General features: G+C 45.3%; 1 protein-coding gene across 2 annotated transcripts; it reads right to left on the reverse strand.

Moving 5' to 3' along the window:
* Positions 1-123: 123 nt before the first annotated feature.
* Positions 124-6819, reverse strand: LOC119311148 (flowering time control protein FPA-like). 2 transcript variants are annotated; one of them, XM_037586780.1, is made up of 8 exons: positions 6412-6819; positions 5593-5835; positions 5412-5486; positions 4554-5320; positions 3883-4471; positions 3650-3763; positions 3197-3355; positions 124-507 (listed from the first exon to the last, which is right to left on the reverse strand). In XM_037586780.1, the coding sequence occupies exons 1-7, from the start codon at positions 6757-6759 to the stop codon at positions 3215-3217; spliced, it is 2277 nt and encodes a 758-aa protein (XP_037442677.1). In that variant the 5' UTR covers positions 6760-6819; the 3' UTR covers positions 124-507; positions 3197-3214. The 2 variants fall into 2 exon arrangements, with proteins under 2 accessions (XP_037442677.1, XP_037442676.1); XM_037586779.1 differs by having other exon boundaries at positions 3197-3763; positions 6412-6817.
* Positions 6820-18610: the final 11791 nt, after the last annotated feature.

Consider the following 18610-nt stretch of genomic DNA (forward strand, 5'->3'; position numbering starts at 1 on the left):
ACCCCCCCGCGCGGCGCGCGCGCTATTAGCTTAAAACATGAATCTACCATAATATATTTCCTGGTTCTTGCACACCAACAAAGTTTGGCATAGGAACCTATAACTTCGAATCAATTTAGCAAAAGAAAAAAACCAATGTCACACATGAACTCATAACAAGAACAAGTTTTAATACATGTCAAAACCCAGAAAACCAAACAAGTACCACATGTCATGCCAAGGAGGCCGCATAGACAAACAGACGCTCATAATGTTCAAAGCTGAAAATATCTGACACCTAAAAAGCAGTACAGGGATGCAAAAGGAGACATTTGAGTTTTCCCTTTCTGGATAGTCTGAGGCAGGGAAGCTACTAGTGCAGTTGATGCTTGATTGTCTGTCCCTCTCCGGTAGGTAGCAACCGATTCCACGTCAGGGTGAAGCATAGATAACCGCCAGCACACCACCATGGGCCGAGATTCTGTTCCGCTGCAGGCGAGGAGATCGAGCAAGCCGTCGAGAGAGTACCTACACATCACACGTTTCCGTCAGATACAAGTTGTCATACGTGTGTTTTGTTCAGGTAGAGTCACACAAATCAGAATAATACGGTGTTCGTTTGCACGAGCAAAGATCAGAGGCACTTAGCCGGAGGCTTCGCCGTACTACCATGTACTCGCTGACTCAACTTATAATAAAATAATTACTACTCCCTCGGTCTCATAATATAAAAACATTTTTGACACATAATATAAGAGTGTTTTTTACCTACGGAGCGGAGAGAATGAGTGGTTTGTGCGCCTACGTAACAGCGTCATTTTATTTTATTTGGCAAAGAAAAGTCAGCACGTGGCTTTGCGTAACCGTATGCCTTAAGCGGGATCGGAGGTAAACCGAGAATCTGGGAGGCAAAATGGGTTGGACTGAGAGCGAGCTTTTCCTCCGGACAGAAGAGTAGAGCTGGCAGACGACAACCTACTGTTCAGACGATAAGTTACTGTAACTTTTTCCTGTTGTCAGCGCCCCTTGATGATACAATGATCTGTAACCCGCATCTGGTGCCAGTTATTTTTTACAGCAATTTTGATGTTCGCGCCTGCTCCTTTTCCCGTTAAAAAAGCAAATATATTCTACTAACTACTCCATAGTGGGGTAATCAGTTGAGGTGAAGTGCCGTTGCAACCACCACGTGCATATAATAATTACGAGTATGAAACAGACGGCACGTTGAGAGAGAAATAGGACAAGCATAACAGATGGGGAGAGGCAGGCAGAGGTAAGGAGAGACAGGATGAGGTTAGAAGTTTATATATACTAAAGCGTCCTCGTTACGATTTGGTGCGTCGTGTCGCAGGGCATTTGCAGGGCACGTATAGGGTATTTAAAAAAGAAAGAGCACCTAATCAACGAGAGACATGTTATCTACTCCCTCCTTCCCGTAATATAAATTCATTTGTCCCATAATATAAGATCATTTTTTACACTAGTGTAGTGTAGAAATCGCGATATGAAGACGAAGGGAGTAGCATGGCCGTCCCACTGCACCACGTGCTACCCAAAGGTTGTTCTGTGGTAAGATTTATGTGTAAGGTTGAGCGCACCTGGTTCGTTACTGCATCTTGCAAGTTCCCAAGTACGTGCTACTAATAAAACCTGTACCTGCCAGGATTAAGAGGTTGAGAGCGTACCACACTTTTGCAGGCCGTCTTTGAACTGATATTTTGGTTCGCGAGAGCATCCGGCGGGATGAGGGGTCACGAACAAGGATCGACTTCCACTTTCAAAACAAGCCAACGAATCAACGGAAGGGAAGGAGAGGATGCGTGTCCTAAATACCAGTGGCCATCGCTACGCAGCAGCCCCGCAGGAGCAAATCTGAACTACGTATTTGGACGGCTCGTTCTGCTCAATGTCGTTTACGGGTACAGAAAACAACAGTTCAATGTCGTTTACGGGTACAGAAAACAACAGTCGCAAAATTGAGCGGGCGTGTGCTCCGACTTAAACGACGCAACTACAGATGTGTGATGAGAATGAATCCGGCGTTTCCAAGAAAGCGCGCACAGGAATTCTGGCACTTCATATAATGGACAGAAGACTATGAAGCTATGCATTGTCTTGTGCAGCCAAGATAGAGATGCATTCTATTCAGAAGTTTAAGGTGAGATCAATTCGCACATTCTGCAGGAGCTAGGGCTTCGCACAGCCCTTTCGCACCCATCACTGCATATTTCGAATGTTTTTCGGGCCAAGACGATCCTGATGGCCCCTGCTAGGTGTGAACGTATGCTACACAAGGTTTCGCAGGGATTGGGCATCAGCAGTGTCCGCGAAGGAAAGCAAAGCACCATGCCGAAATCGTCTCATCGTAGCATGAGAAACGATAGTCTCGATGTACCACGAGAACTGCAGACTTGCAACTTACATGCAAGTGAATAATGGTTTTTGCTTTGTTTCAAATCACCAGTTTGGATTCAATAAGGCCAGCCATTACATGAAAGATGTTCATACATTATATCAATCAAAAAACTAATAATGCCTCTAGCAAGCTATGCAACATTCTACCATGACTCTTAAACTACTGCAGTCAAAACTAGAACAGACCCTAAGTAGAACAGAACTCCAGAATTCAATCAAGATAGAATACGCGGATATCAATTTATTATGCAAGCAACAAATATCAACAGATAATGCACATAAAACTATCAAGCTAATCAAAAGGATACATGTGTGAATTTGTTAGATAAACTTTAGTATCTAAGCCACTAGTTCTGATCCGCTTAATTGTACCCGTATTGCACAACCACATACCCACCACGCACATGATGCAACATTCATCTGCAGCACCTATCCTAATCTATACCATGACTTGTTAATTAATTACATGATAGCTGCAAGGTTTTCTGCCGGTCTATATTAGTGCAATTAGGATGTGCTAGGTGTGACTTCTATCTCACATTCTAAGTTTTATGGTTAGTTTAGCACTATCCAGGATGATTGGCAGTTATCAATATTTCAGGTAACAACCGCAATTTTTTAACTTTTTGGCAATTATTATATTCCTTACCAAACATCCCAGGAAACTTATGCTCCTTGATTTATCCGTGCAAAATGCGTTTCATCCTCTAAAGTTGGCTAAATCTATTACTATGTCCCTAATTTTAGCAGAAAAGATAAAGCAAACAAAATAACACACTGGGTGTAGAGGTGAGCTTACCTGAAGCAGTATTAAATATCAAGATTGGTTTCCAGATCCACGTTGTAGCTGCAGCAGTAAATTGTGAGCAAACTGGAGGGTTGCCTGGTACTTCTTGTTCTTATCCGCCTCTTCAGTAGCTTGAGCAGAACCAGAAGCAACATTTTGTTGCTGTTGTACCTGAGAGGAGAAATCCAGGTTTACCCTATCAGTGGGGAATGACGTTGACTGATGGAGCTGTGCCAAATTCCCCATCTGGTTATTTGCTGCCAATGGTCCATCATTCATTTGGTGTGGGGGAGGGACTGGTAGGTTGGTATTGCTGGACTGGAAGTTAGACTGGCTAACTGATCCTAAGGAACCGTAATTGTTTTGAGGAGCGTAATAGTGTTCTGGTTGATACTGCTGCTGTGTAGGGAGAGCAGACACGGGTCCTTGTGTAGGGAGAGGTGGAGGAGGCAAGCTTAAGGTAACCTCAGGGTTGTAAGCAGTATGTATTGGGTGCTGCTCCTGAGCACCGACCATGCCCCCATAGCTTGCTGGAGCTTGCCTGCCGAACTGCTGACCGGATTGCTGAAGATTACCCACCTTCTCAAAGGATAAATAAGAGGTCAGTGTTAGATTTTCATCTTTCCATACGATAGGAAAAGTAGATGCATCATGCAACAGTGATCCCACAGGTCTCTTCCTGTGGAGCTCGGGGTTACCTGACTATTTGCTGGAACTGTTGGCTGCACATTTGGCATAAGTTTAGCCAATGTGGCCATAATATCAGGCTTGAGTGACTGTCCTTGCTGTCCTGCTATTTGGCTCATGGGAAAGCTTGATACACCTGACTGAACTGCTTCCTCACGTAAAGATCCCCGATAATCAGCATCCTGATGATGGTTGCCATTAGCAGAGCCCATATTGTAATTTCTTTGCATCGCTAGCATGGTATCACCACCATCATAATAAGCTTGTGATTCTGGTCCAGTCAGTACAGGTCTCTGGACAGCAGCATTGGACATCTGTGGAATGTGCAGTACCACGCCATAAAGGCGCTCCGGACCATCAACTTGCAGAACATTCGTCAGGAAATCCGATGGCGGGACCAAAAACAAAGTGGTTCCTGCATCAACCTTAACAACCCCTGCGCGACTTTTTGAGCCCAAGTACCGCAGAAATTCAGTGTAAGACACAAAATCATCTTCACTGTCTGGTAAGAAGAAGACAATTTCAAAACCCGAAGCATCTCCATAGTGCTTTGCCAGCATATCTAATCCTGTTCTAGCGGAGATATTAACAATGTCCGGTCTGCAAAGAGAAGTGGAATATATGTAAGGTCAGTAAACTATACAAGAAACTTTAGAAAAAAGTTGAAGTGGTTTGTACTCACAAAGGTATCTCAATGCCCCTCCTTATAGGCAAGCAGCGAGCACGACAAACAGGAGATCCACCTTTGGCAATACTGCCACGCCAGAAGTGCCCAAGGGTTGAAGTTTGGTGTGCCGTGCCCTGGATCCGAATAACAGAGCTAAAGCTCTCATCAGCAACCGGCTGAAGACCCTCACTGCCTGCCCTTACATGGTAAGGGTCCATGCCAGCATCCAACCTCACCCTTTTGGCTTCTCTCGGATCAAGCGCATTATGAGCAGAATGTACAGTCAACAAAGATGAGCCAGCTTCAGGTGCTGGAAGGATACCACCAGTGATTGGCATTGCACCATAGTCCAAGTATCTTGATCTTCCACGTCGAGGATCATACCCTTGTGATGTGCCATGACTACTGCGACCAGCACCAAAATAATCAGGTGCGGCATATGGACTATCATTGTACATCTCTGATCTAGGGAACCCAGCAGGTGGTGTTAGGTTATCAAGTTTATTGGGTGCAAGCCCACTGCTGGAGAAAAGAACATGAATCCTTGTATCATTGAAAAGACGCCCATCTAGAAGATTCTTAGCATTAGAAGCTCCTTCAATGGTTGCAAACTCCACAAAAGCATACTGCCTTTCTGGAAAAACTTTGATGTTTGTAACCACACCATGTGCTGCCATAGCCCGCCTCAGTGCCTCCTCATTAACTTTATGTGTATTGGGTAAACCCACCCAGAGAACATTGGTAGGATTTTTTGCCTCTCTCATTCGTACTCCAGCAGAACCCTGACAAAAAGAACATGATATGACAGTAAGCAACCCGCAGATCAAAGAGGACAGTACAACAGCAAGAACCAAGAGAAGTAAACAACAGTACCTTTGCATGTCCAACTCCCATTTCACCGGGTGGCAATGATCCTCTACTGTTGAAGTTGCCTGCTTCCAACCGTTCCTATCCAAATCAGTACAAATAACTAAATAATAAGACAGCATCCCTTCAAAAACTGCAGCCTAGGAAGAACTATTCACAAACTCAGTCAACAATAATAGATGCATACCGCTCTGCCTCTGGACCTCTGGAAATCAACACACAATTCCTTGCCCCCTAAATCTGCCCCATTCAAGGCTCTATGGGCAGAAATGGCATCTTCCAGCTTCTCAAAGTCGATGTATGCAGAAGTTTGATCATGGGAGAATGCAACACCTTCAATCTTTCCAAACTTTTGAAACTCCTCCTCTACCTCCTGCTTTGAAATAGACGGACTAATTCCTCCAACCCATAGGTTCCTAACAGCTCTAGCCTGTAAAAACCAATCAACAAACACAAGTAAGCATCATGAGGGCATAAATCTTTACACAACGCCAGCATAGCAATTTCACCCTAGAACAACGATCATCAATCTAGGAGTATTTATAAAGGATAATGTTCAAAAAAGCGGAAGGCCACAGCTTAGAGCAATGGGCGCTTAAGCGCGGTTTAAGCTCGCTTGAGCATTTTTTTAAACTTGGCCAGAATTTGGCTGTTTTGAATAGTATGCACAGGAAAATAGGAAACATGGCACATGGGTAGTTGAAGTAGCATCTAAAATGCACTTCACAACATAGCAAATACACATCAGGTTCACACAGCAAGCAAAATGAGTATTGACAATTAAAATGCAGTTCAGTTCAAATAGACGGGAAAATTTTGTTTTTGCCACTCTAGATTTTGCCAATTTTCCTTATGTCACTCTAGATTTTGACATTTCACTTTTGCCACTCTTAGCTTTTGATAATTATCACAATTATTCACATCGCACTGCAGCCAGATCCCGGGGGGATCCAAGGTGGGCGCGGATCCGAGTGGGGGAAGAAGGAGGGAGGGGGTGAGAAGTTACCGGCCGGGCGAACTCGACACGGATGAAGGCGCCCTTGACCTTGGACCCGCGGAGCGCCTCGAGGGCGGCCCGGGACTCGGCGACGGAGCGGAAAAGGACGAAGGCGTAGCTGCGGGATCCGGTGCGCGTGACGACGCAGTCGAGCGCCTCGTGCGGGGCGAAGGCCGCCATGACGTCGTCCTCGCCCGCGTGCGCGGGCAGGTTGCCGACCCACAGCGCGTTCGTCTCGTGGGCGGCCCCTAGCGCGGCGGCGGCGCCGGCGGGCTCCGATTCCTTCGGCGGGGAGGCCGACGGCCTGGCGGGAACCGCGGCCTCGGAGGGCTCCGCGGGCGGCGGCTCCGACGACATCGGCGGCGGCGGGGATCGGCGGCTTAGGGTTAGGATTTGGGGATTCGGCTGTCTGACGAGGAACGGAACGGGGCGATGTGAACGGGCCCGCGGGCCGGGCAGTATTAATACCGCGGGCGAGGCTGCGCCGACTCCGTGGCGGCACGTGGGACCCTCTCCAGCGCCTGACACCTGGAGACGCGAATCTCAAAGCGAGATCGTGAACCCTGTTTTTTTATTCCTGACCCGCAGCCGCGCCACTGAATCCCTTTTTCATTCGCAGCTGTCGCCCACGCTCGCCCCCGCCGCCGCCGCAACTCTTATGACCGCTATGTCCCACAAGCACCGGAGCCCCTTCCCCGCTGCTATTCCCTTCCGTCCACGACCATGCTCCTCGGCGCTCCGGCAGCTCGGCCATGGAGGCTCAAATTCGTTCAGGCCACATCTTTTTTTATCAAAAGGGTTTACATCCGCGCAGCAAGAGCTCGCGGACCTAACAAGGGTAGCAGGTCAGATGTTTACGAGACTTGCCGAGGAACGAAAAGACAGGAAATTGCCACCCAGGGCAGCAACACATCCAACAAGTTTGCAAAGTACTTCTATCATCTAGTACCGAAGGAGAAAGAACTAGCCTATTACAAGAACCCTCTCTCGGACGAGCAGGGATCAGCGCGAGTGCGCTTTGAGCGTGAGTCCAGCTAGCCCCCCTCTCGCGCCAGTCTTGGTCCTCCCTACTAAGCAATTCGTAGCAGTTCGCCTATTCGCCAGTCAGTAGCAGTTCGCCTATTCGCCAGTCAGTAGCACAAGCTCTCCCCAAGACCACTCGAATATTTGTCCACGTCACGCTTTAAATAGTGGATAGTGGGCTGGTAGCGGATTAGGGTTAGTATAAAGGAATGCGGATATCAGGCGATATTGCGGGCGCTATGTCCGTATAGCGGATTCGTGAAACCACCAGATTATTGTGTATATTTTTAGATCATTAACAAAAAGTAATGATATTTAGTTTGAGCAATAGCGGCTGCTATCTTCGCTATTTGAAACCATGCGGCACGCCTTGAAAACAAATGTCATTACGCATGGTCCAAATGCTCCAAATGGCAGCAACACAAGCAATGTTAACAACAGTTTTCTTGTTATTATCACACCACATGGCAGACAACTCTAACATGTTTTTTGGATAACTAAAATCAGATTTCTTTCACAACCACACAGTCGAAGAACAAGTGATGTACTGATTCATCCTCATTACAAAAGACACAAGTCATGTCCTCTACGGGACATCTCTTGGCCAGATTGTCTCTAGTGAGGATCTTATTATGAAATGCAAGCCAAACGACACCAAATATCTGTTCGCGACCCGGATTTCCAATAAGTTTTTCCATACAGGGGTAGTGACCCCATTCAGGCCACATCTTTGTATGAGAACAAATTCAGAAGGAAAAGAATTGCCTATGTTCAATTTTTTTACTGCTCATAGTCAAGCACCAACGATATACAGAGAAATTAATGATTGAGTCATCTAGTGAGCCAAGGCGACGAGGCGGAGCGAGCTTAGTAGCGCACCAATGTCGGCGAGAAGCTTGGCTTCAGACAAGGCGTGCGTACAGCCTGCGTAGTGAGCCGCTGACGGTGCCACAAGTAGAGGCGCCCAGGAGCATCGCGGCGGCCGGCCGATGTGGAGAGACTGACCAGGATAGGATTCGATGGAGATTTGGTTTCAACAACGCGTTTGGTGTTAAAAGTGAAGGTTTGAGTGGTGGTCTGGTCCTACACACATACAGGTTTTATTTTCTGTATTTTTCGTACGTATTTTCTCTATATTTGTACAGGTTTTACAGAATAGTCTCTATCATATTATACACATACAATCTCATCATATCATACACATACAAATCTCACATCATATCATACACACATACAAGAGTCTAATCATCATATATATCATGTCATCATCAACATCATGATCCAACACAAATGATGCCTCTCGTCATCATCTCGAAATAGTGATAGAAATTTTCACATGTCTCGAATACATGCAACTACATGGTCATCACATGCACATGTTTCATCATCCATCTAAACTATGATATAGAAGAGAAGAGCAGTCACTATGAGGAAGAGCGAAATTATGCAGTAGCTCATGAGGCGTCGCCTCTGATCCCTCTCGCGCGCTAGCGTGAACCTCAAGTAACTAGCTTTCGCTTCCGCTCTGGTATCGAACCCTCTCTGGTTGCCGCCCGAGAACCGGTACACCTGTGCCTGACACTCTGGCCACTCGTTGTACACTTCTGGAACCTTCCCTATCTACACGGATAGCACTTCTTTGCCATCGATGGTCTATGTACCTATCAGAGATGCATTTAACGATATATAATATGCAACATAATATACATACTCGAGCAACATGAAGAGAAAGAGTAAGCAAACAGAAGCAACATATAGTAAACATAATTAACAAAGTTCATCGTAACTAATTAACTAGCGCTACGCAAGTTCAGCAGGACTGTTTACACCATAAAGTTTCAAAGTTGTGTCGAATACATAAAGTTCAAATTCAACGGACACGCCATCATCGTGATCGTCAATCACGAGAATTTCCATTGGTCCATGTCCGTAAGGATGCACCCTAGCTTCATGAAAGGTGTCATGTCCAATCGTTGTAGGCCTATGCGAACTCGGGCGTGACCCCGCGATATAGGGCCACCATGGAACTGACGGAAATCTGCCCTAGAGGCAATAGTAAAGTTATTATTTATTTACTTAATTCATGATAAATGTTTATTATTCATACTAGAATTGTATTAAGCGGAAACTTAGTACATGTGTGAATACATAGACAAAGCATATTGTCCCTAGTATGCCTCTATTTGACTAGCTCGTTAATCAAAGATGGTTATGTTTCCTAACCATAGACATGTGTTGTCATTTGATGAACAGGATCACATCATTAGGAGAATGATGTGATGGACATGACCCATCCCTTAGCTTAGCATTATGATCGTTACAGTTTCATTGCTACTGCTCTCTGCATGACTTATACATGTTCCTCAGACTACGAGATTATGCAACTCCCAAATACCGGAGGAACACTTTGTGTGCTACCAAACGTCACAACGTAAATGGAAGATTATAAAGGTGTTCTACAGGTGTCTCCGAAGGTGTTTGTTGGGTTGGCATAAATCGAGATTAGGATTTTTCACTCCGTGTTTCGAAGAGGTATCTCTAGGCCCTCTCGGTAATACTCATCACTATAAGCCTTGCACGCATTGTGACTAATGAGTTAGTTGCGGGACGAAGTATTACATAACGAGTAAAGAGACTTGCCGGTAACGAGATTGAACTAGGTATGATGATACCGATGATCGAATCTCGGGCAAGTAACATACCGATGACAAAGGGAACAACATATGTTGTTATGCGGTTTCACCGATAAAGATCTTCATAGAATATGTAGGAACCAATATGAGCATCCAGGTTCCGCTATTGGTTATTGACCGGAGATGTGTCTCGGTCATGTCTACATAGTTCTCGAACCTGTAGGGTCCGCACGCTGAACGCTCGATGATGATTTGTATTATGAGTTATGTGATTTGATGACCGAAGTTTGTTAGGAGTTCCAGATGAGGTCACGAACATGATGAGGAGTCTCGAAATGGTCGAGAGGTAAAGATTCATATATTGGAAGGTTGCATTCGGACATCCGAATGGTTCCGAGTGATTCGGTCATTTTTCCAGAGTACCGGAAGGTTACCGGAACCCCCCGGGGAAAGATATGGGCCTTATGGGCCATAGGAGGGAGGCTAACCAGCCCACAAGGGGCTGGTGCGCACCCCACAAGGGAGGAGGCCGAATTGGACTTGGGAAGGGGGCGCCACCCCCCTTTCCTTCTCCTACTCCCTCTCCTTCCCCTTTTCCCCCCTTCGGTAGAAGGAAAAAAAGGGTGGGGCCGAATCCTACTAGGACTGGAGTCCTAGTAGGACTCCCGTCTCCCTGGCGTGCCCCTTGTTGGCCGGCCTCCTCCTCCCCTCCTTTATATATGGGGGCAGGGGGCACACCAAAGGCACAACAGACAACACAAGTTGATCTTTTAGCCGTGTGCGGTGTCCCCCTCCATAGTTACACACCTCGATCATACCGTTGCGGAGCTTAGGCGAAGCCCTGCACCGGTAGCATCATCATCACCGTCACCATGCCGTCGTGTTGACGAAACTCACCCTCGGCCTCAACTGGATCAAGAGTACGAGGGACGTCATCGAGCTGAACGTGTGCTGAACGCGGATGTGTCGTACGTTCGGTACTTGGATCGGTCGGATCGCGAAGACGTTCGACTACATCAACCGCTTGTCATAACGCTTCCGCTTTCGGTCTAGGAGGGTACATGGACACACTCTCCCATCTCATTGCTATGCATCACCTAGATATATCTTGCGTGATCGTAGGAATTTTTTTGAAATTACTGCGTTCCCCAACAGGAACATCCCATTCTCTTCGACGACGTCTTTCACGATGATCATCAGGACGTCCCGCTGGATGTGATAGAAGTCATTCCTAAGTTTATTATCTGGTTTGGCTCCTATGGCTTCGGCCCATTTGCGGATATGGGCATCGGATGAATATGTCATGCCAAGTTGTTGACGATCCCTTTTGAATTCCATCATGTGATGGATGACGCAGAATCCATCGTTCGAACTTGTTGCCAGTTGCTGGACGTAGCAGAACTCGGTTTTATGTAAGAAAGCTGACGCGTCCATCCTTTGTTTCTTGATTTGAATGTGGCCACCCCTCATGTGGAAGCCAAGGAGAGCACGATCCAGAACACTCTTAATGTGTGTGTATTCTTTCTTCATCGTGTTTTTGGACGAGTCCAAATACAGAGCGTAGGAGACTCGTGGGTAAAGAATGCTAAGGATGGTGTGTCCCTTGCTGCGCAAAATAAATACACCTCAAATTAGCCTCCCTACGTGCGAATGAATGATTGAAATGTACCAAAGGGTGTGTTATAGCGGCTATCCAAGAGTGACTTACATGGGATGACAAGGCGACATAATCCTTTCCTTGTCCCTATTCTTTACCATGAAGTCTTTGATGTACCTTGTCGCAGCTTTACATTCCACATTGTTGATTCCCAGGAAGCCCTCATGCATGTAGTAGGGGTCCTCTATCTTCTCTGTCTCCAGCACATGGTCATGGAGTCTCCTAAGATCCTCATGTATGGCCATGAGACCGTCCGACGGTAGCATTGGCTCACCCATAGGGTGTAGTAATGGCAAACCTCTTACCGATACACTGTCGGCAATCCTGGTCATCGGAGGTGGCTGGCTGCTAGAAGCAGCTTTGCCAGTAGCAGAGCCTTTCTTCGAAGGTCTCTTCCTCTTCGTCTTCTTGGATTGAGCTATTGAGCCTTCCAGACCCTTCCTGGCGCCCACCACCGTGTTGTCGGGCTAAGCACTACACGACCATCGGGTACTTGACCCTAGGTTGAGGTGGCATCCGGAGGCGTGTCCTGCGAGGACTCCAGGAACAGAGACTTCTTGCACTCAACCCGAGGACATTCCAACTCTTGTGCATCATGCATCTCATCTTCACGCTCATAGGGTGAGTCATATGGCGACTGGCTCATCATTTGTGCATCGTCATGGCCGGTATTAATGTACCGGAGAGGGTCATCCTCATCCATGTCATCATTCATATCTTCTTCCATGGGGGCGATAGTTGGACCCCCTTTATCACATTGTGTGCTCTCAACCAACAAGACAAACGGTAGTGGTCATACATTGAATCGGTATAGTTATCGTTAGTGTCACTAGTGTAGAGATGTGCTATACAAACGGTTTTTAACCCCTTTTCGCGATGGCATTTGAAACCATTGCCTTGCTAGTGTGGGCGATAAGGGGGGTCCTTCCCGCACGACCCAGAAGTCGTCGGGGATAGGCCCTCCGGTCACACACGATGGAAAAAATGAGCTCGTGTGCGATCGGCCTAGCCATCGCATACAGTTACATAGGCCCAATCATTTCCGAACGTAAGTACATCCCACGCAGCGAATCCCAGAGAAACGTTTCCATTCGTATGTACATCCCACATGATTTTTTATGTGGAAACGTTTGTGCAAGGTGGCCTAACACAAACGGTTCTCTGGCCGAAGTCGTGTGTTATTGTTCATTGATCCAACACGCCTAGTTTATAGAAACCATGTGAGTAGTTTGAGTTCATCGCCCACGGTGTTATCTGTGAAACCATTTGCAATAGAAAACCCCAATAAGAAGGCTATTTGGCCTATTATTGATAATCTATTTAGTAATCAAATTGATGTTTCTTATAAAACACACCATATATTTCATATCCGTGTAACAGCAACCAGGATTTTATAATTGAATTGCATTAGATAGCTTCAGCACTCAGTTACATCATATACACAACATCACCAAGTTTCACATGCAACATCGAAAACCTTTGGAAAGTAGCATCATACATGGTAAATAGATAGATGAATCTGTTGGAGAACGTAGTAATTTCAAAAAAATTCCTACGCACATGCAAGATCATGGTGATGCATAGCAACGAGAGGGGAGAGTGTCGTCCACGTACCCTCGTAGACCATAAGCGGAAGTGTTATGCCAATAGTCGTACGTCTTCACGATCGACCGATCCAAGTACCAAACGTACGACACCTCCGCGATCTGCACACGTTCAGCTCGGTGACGTCCCACGAACTCACGATCCAGTAGAGCTTCGAGGGAGAGTTCCGTCAGCACGACGACATGATGATGGTGTTGATGAAGCTACCGACGCAGGGCTTCGCCTAAGCACCGCTACGATATGACCGAGGTGGATTATGGTGGAGGGGGGCACCGCACACGGCTAAAGATCAATGATCAACTTGTGTGTCTTGGGGTGCCCCCCCCCTTGACAGTGTCCTGGACTAGGGGGTACTCACCATGTCGTCTCCCGATCAGTTGGATTGGGCCGAGGACCCCCATGGCCGTATACTCATGGGCCAGTTCGGACAACCCCTGCCGCATACAAGGAAGGCTCCACAAGACTTGGCGCCCAACACAAGGACTCTCCTAAACCCTAGGCCTCCGGTGTCTTATACAAACCGAGTCCAGGCTAGTCAATAGACAATCTCATATTCATTACTACAATCTCGTGGTAGACACCTGTACTATGTACTATCCCCCGTATGAATACAATCAAAAGCAGGACGTAGGGTATTATCTCTTCAAGAGAGCCCGAACCTGGGTAAAATCCTGTGTCCGTGTTACCATCGCTCCAAGACGCCTAGCTTGGGACCCCTACTACGAGATATGCCGGATTTGACACCGACATTGGTGCTTTCATTGAGAGCCTGCTAGGTGTCGTCGCGTTGTGATGGATCTTCAACAGACGCCAACTCAGGTGTTATACTTTCTGTTTATTCCGTTTTATACAGATCAATTCTTTTGCAAAAGCATCGCTACCGCTCCGTACTATTTTTTTTGTAGATCAGATTTGCCACCGAGCGTCTAGAGACATGGCGGCAGGAGACATGGCGGCCGAACCCTGCGCCAGCATGGGGGAAGTCGACAGCGCTAGGGATGCATCGCCCCCGGCTACCCGATCGGGGCCAGGCCCGTATGCTGGCCGGACAACAAAATATGGGATCTCCCGAGGCACCAGTTTGATTGATGAACAGTGCGGCCAGTTTTGCACGTACAAGTCAGTATGGAGGAAAACCGCGTTCACGACGTCTGGCACCAGCACGCGGTCATCGGCCTGATACGTCTCCAACGTATCTACTTTTCCAAACACTTTTGCCCTTGTTTTGGACTCTAACTTGCATGATTTGAATGAAACTAACCCGGACTGACACTGTTTTCAGCAGAATTGCCATGATGTTATTTTATGTGTAGAAAAGAAAAGTTCTCGAAATGTCCTAGAAATCCACGGAGGCACTTTTTGGAATTAGTAAGATTTTTTGGCAAAAGAATCAATGCCAGGGGGCCCACAGGCTATCCACGAGATAGGGGGCGCCCCCCCTAGGGCGCGGCCTCCTATCTCGTGGGCCCCCTGGACCTCCACCGACCTCAACTCCAACTCCATATATTCACGTTCGGGGAGAAAAAATCAGAGAGAAAGTTTCATCGCGTTTTACGACACGGAGCCGCCGCCAAGCCCTAATCTCTCTCGGGAGGGCTGATCTCGAGTCCGTTCGGGGCTCTGGAGAGGGGGATTCATCGTCGTCGTTATCATCAACCATCCTCCATCACCAATTTCATGATGCTCACCGCCGTGCGTGAGTAATTCCATCGTAGGCTTGCTGGACGGTGATGGGTTGGATGAGATTTACGATGTAATCAAGTTAGTTTTATTAGGGTTTGATCCCTAGTATCCACTATGTTCTGAGATTGATGTTGCTATGACTTTGCTATGCTTAATGCTTGTCACTAGGGCCCGAGTGCCATGATTTCAGATCTGAACCTATTATGTTTTCATGAATATATGTGTGTTCTTGATCCAATCTTGCAAGTCTATAGTCACCTATTATGTGTTATGATCCGACAACCCCGAAGTGACAATAATCGGGATACTTCTCGGTGATGAGCGTAGTTTGAGGAGTTCATATATTCACTATGTGCTAATGCTTTGTTCCGGTTCTCTATTAAAAGGAGGCCTTAATATCCCTTAGTTTCCATAAGGACCCCGCTGCCACGGGAGGGTAGGACAAAATATGTCATGCAAGTTCTTTTCCATAAGCACGTATGACTATTTACGGAATACATGCCTACATTACATTGATGAACTGGAGCTAGTTCTATGTCACCCTATGTTATAGCTATTACATGAGGAATCACATCCGGCATAATTATCCATCATTGATCCATTGCCTACGAGCTTTTCATATATTGTTCTTCACTTATTTACTTTTCCGTTGCTACTGTTACAACTACTACAAAAAACCCAAAAACATTTATCTTTACTTTTACTACCGTTACTATTATTATCATACCACTTTTGCTACTAAACACTTTGCTGCAGATACTAAGTTATCCAGGTGTGGTTGAATTGACAACTCAACTGCTAATACTCAAGAATATTCTTTGGCTCCCCTTGTGTCGAATCAATAAATTTGGGTTGTACTTTACCCTTGAAAGCTGTTGCGATCCCCTACACTTGTGGGTTATCAAGACTAATTTCTGGCGCCGTTGCCGGGGAGCATAGCTCTATTCTCTGAGTCACTTGGGATTTATATCTGTTGATCACTATGAAGAACTTGAAAGACGCTAAAACCAAGATTTTGCCCTCAACTACGAGGGGAGGTAAGGAACTGCCATCTAGCTCTGCACTAAATTCTCCTTCCGTTATTAGTAAGCTTGCGACACCTAAACCTGCTACTACTATGAATTCTGATATGTTGCATGTTATTGATGATGCCACTTCTGCTATGCATGATGAAACTACTTTTGTGCGTGATACTACTTTGCCATTAGGTGAATTTCTTGATGAACAACTTGCTAGAGTTAGGGGGAATGAAAATATTGAAGAACCTATTATTGATGATAGTGATCATGAAGGTTCTCCCAATGATTATGTATTGCCTGTTGTTCCTAAGGGTTATGTTATGAATAAAGAAGCTGCTAGAGCTATCCTTGCTTGCAATGATAGATATGATCTTAAGAAATTATTAGCTAAGTGAAAGCAGCAGTCTCTTAATGCTAGAATGAAACCCAATCCTGCTTTTGCTACTTCACCTATCTGTGTTACTGATAAGGATTATGAATTCTCTGTTGATCCTAAAATTATTACTTTAGTTGAATCTGATCCTTTTTATGGCCTTGAATCTGAAACTGTTGTGGCACATCTTACCAAGTTGAGTGATATAGCCACCCTGTTTACTAATGATGAGAAGTCTCGCTATTTTTATATCCTTAAGATATTTCCGTTCTCATTAAAGGGTGATGCTAAGACTTGGTATAATTCTCTTGCTCCTGGTTGTGTGCGTAGTCCCCAGGATATGATTTATTACTTCTCTGCTAAATATTTCCCTGCTCATAAGAAACAAGCTGCCTTGCGGGAAATATATAATTTTGTGCAAATCAAAGAAGAGAGTCTCCCACAAGCTTGGGGGAGGCTTCTCTGGTTACTTAATGCTTTGCCTGATCATCCTCTTAAGAAAAACGAAATACTTGATATCTTTTATAATGGACTAACCGATGCTTCCAAGGAATACTTGGATAGTTGTGTTGGTTGTGTTTTCAGGGAAAGAACAATCGACGAAGCTGAAATATTATTGAATAATATGTTGACTAATGAAAATAATTGGACTCTTCTTGAGCCAGTCCCTGAAGTAATTCCTGAACCAATTGAGCCAACTCCTGAGCCTATTCCTAAACCCACTCCGAAGAAGAGAGGTGTTTTATTTCTCAGTCCTGAAGATATGCAAGAGGCAAAGAAATTAATGAAAGAAAAAGGTATTAAAGCTGAAGATGTTAAGAATTTACCACCTATTGAAGAAATACATGGTCTTAATATACCGCCTGAAGAACCACATTATCTTGATAACCCGACACAGGTAGTAAAGGTAAATTCTCTCTATAGATATGATAAAGTTGAAATACCCTCTACTAAATTTCATAGCCCATGCTTAGATGAATTTGATGACTTTATGGCTAGACAAGAAAGTTTTAATGCTTATGTTGGTAGAGAGTTAAAGAATAATGCTTTCGAGATAGGACACGTAAGCGATAATCTTGCTAGAGTTAAAGATGAACTTCACCGTGTTAGCAAATATGCTTCTATGGTTGCTACTCAAGCTGAGCAAGTACTTAAAGCTCAGAATGATTTGCTTGATGAATTAAATAATAAAAATGACTTTGCTGTTAGAGTGGCTACTAGAACTGGTAGAATGACTCGGGAACCTTTGTATCCTGAAGGCCACCCTAAGAGAATCGAGCAAGATTCTCAGAGAAATAATTTAGAGGCACCTAGTTCTTCTAAAAAGAAGAAAAAGAAAAACGATAGAACTTTGCATGCTTCTAGTGAACCTAATGTAGACACACCTGAGAATCCCAATGATATTTCTATTTCTGATGCTGAAACACAATCAGGTGATGAACATGAACTAGTGATAATGTTAATGATAATGTTCATGTTGATGCTCACCTAGCAAAAACAATGATGTAGAGATTGAACCTGCTGTTGATCTTGATAACCCACAATCAAAGAATCAACATTATGATAAGAGAGATTTTGTTGCTAGGAAGCACGGTAAAGAAAGAGAACCATGGGTTCAGAAACCCATGCCCTTTCCTCCTAAACCATCCAAGTCAAAGGATGATTAGGATTTTGAGCGCTTTGCTGAAATGATTAGACATATTTTCTTACGTATGCGCTTAACTGATATGCTTAAAGTAAATCCTTATGCTAAGTATATGAAGGATATCATTACAAATAAAAGAAAGATATCGGAAGCTGAAATTTCACCATGCTTGCTAATTACACTTTTAAGGCTGGAATACCAAAGAAACTTGGAGATCCGGGTGTGCCAATGATACGTCTCCAACGTATCTATAATTTTTGATTGCTCCATGCTACTTTATCTACTGTTTTGGACTATATTGGGCTTTATTTTCCACTTTTATATTATTTTTGGGACTAACCTATTAACCGGAGGCCCAGCCCAGAATTGTTGTTTTTTGCCTATTTCAGTGTTTCGAAGAAACGGAATATCAAACGGAGTCCAAACGGAATGAAACCTTCGGGAACGTGATCTTCTCACCGAACGTGATCCAGGAGACTTGGACCCTACTCCAAGAAGCTTCCGAGGAGGTCACGAGGGTGGAGGGCGCCCCCCTGGGCGCGCCCCCTACCTCGTGGGCCCCTCGGAGCT

Source organism: Triticum dicoccoides, chromosome 5B, assembly GCF_002162155.2.
Source record: "Triticum dicoccoides isolate Atlit2015 ecotype Zavitan chromosome 5B, WEW_v2.0, whole genome shotgun sequence".
In the NCBI taxonomy this organism is placed as follows: domain Eukaryota; kingdom Viridiplantae; phylum Streptophyta; class Magnoliopsida; order Poales; family Poaceae; genus Triticum; species Triticum dicoccoides.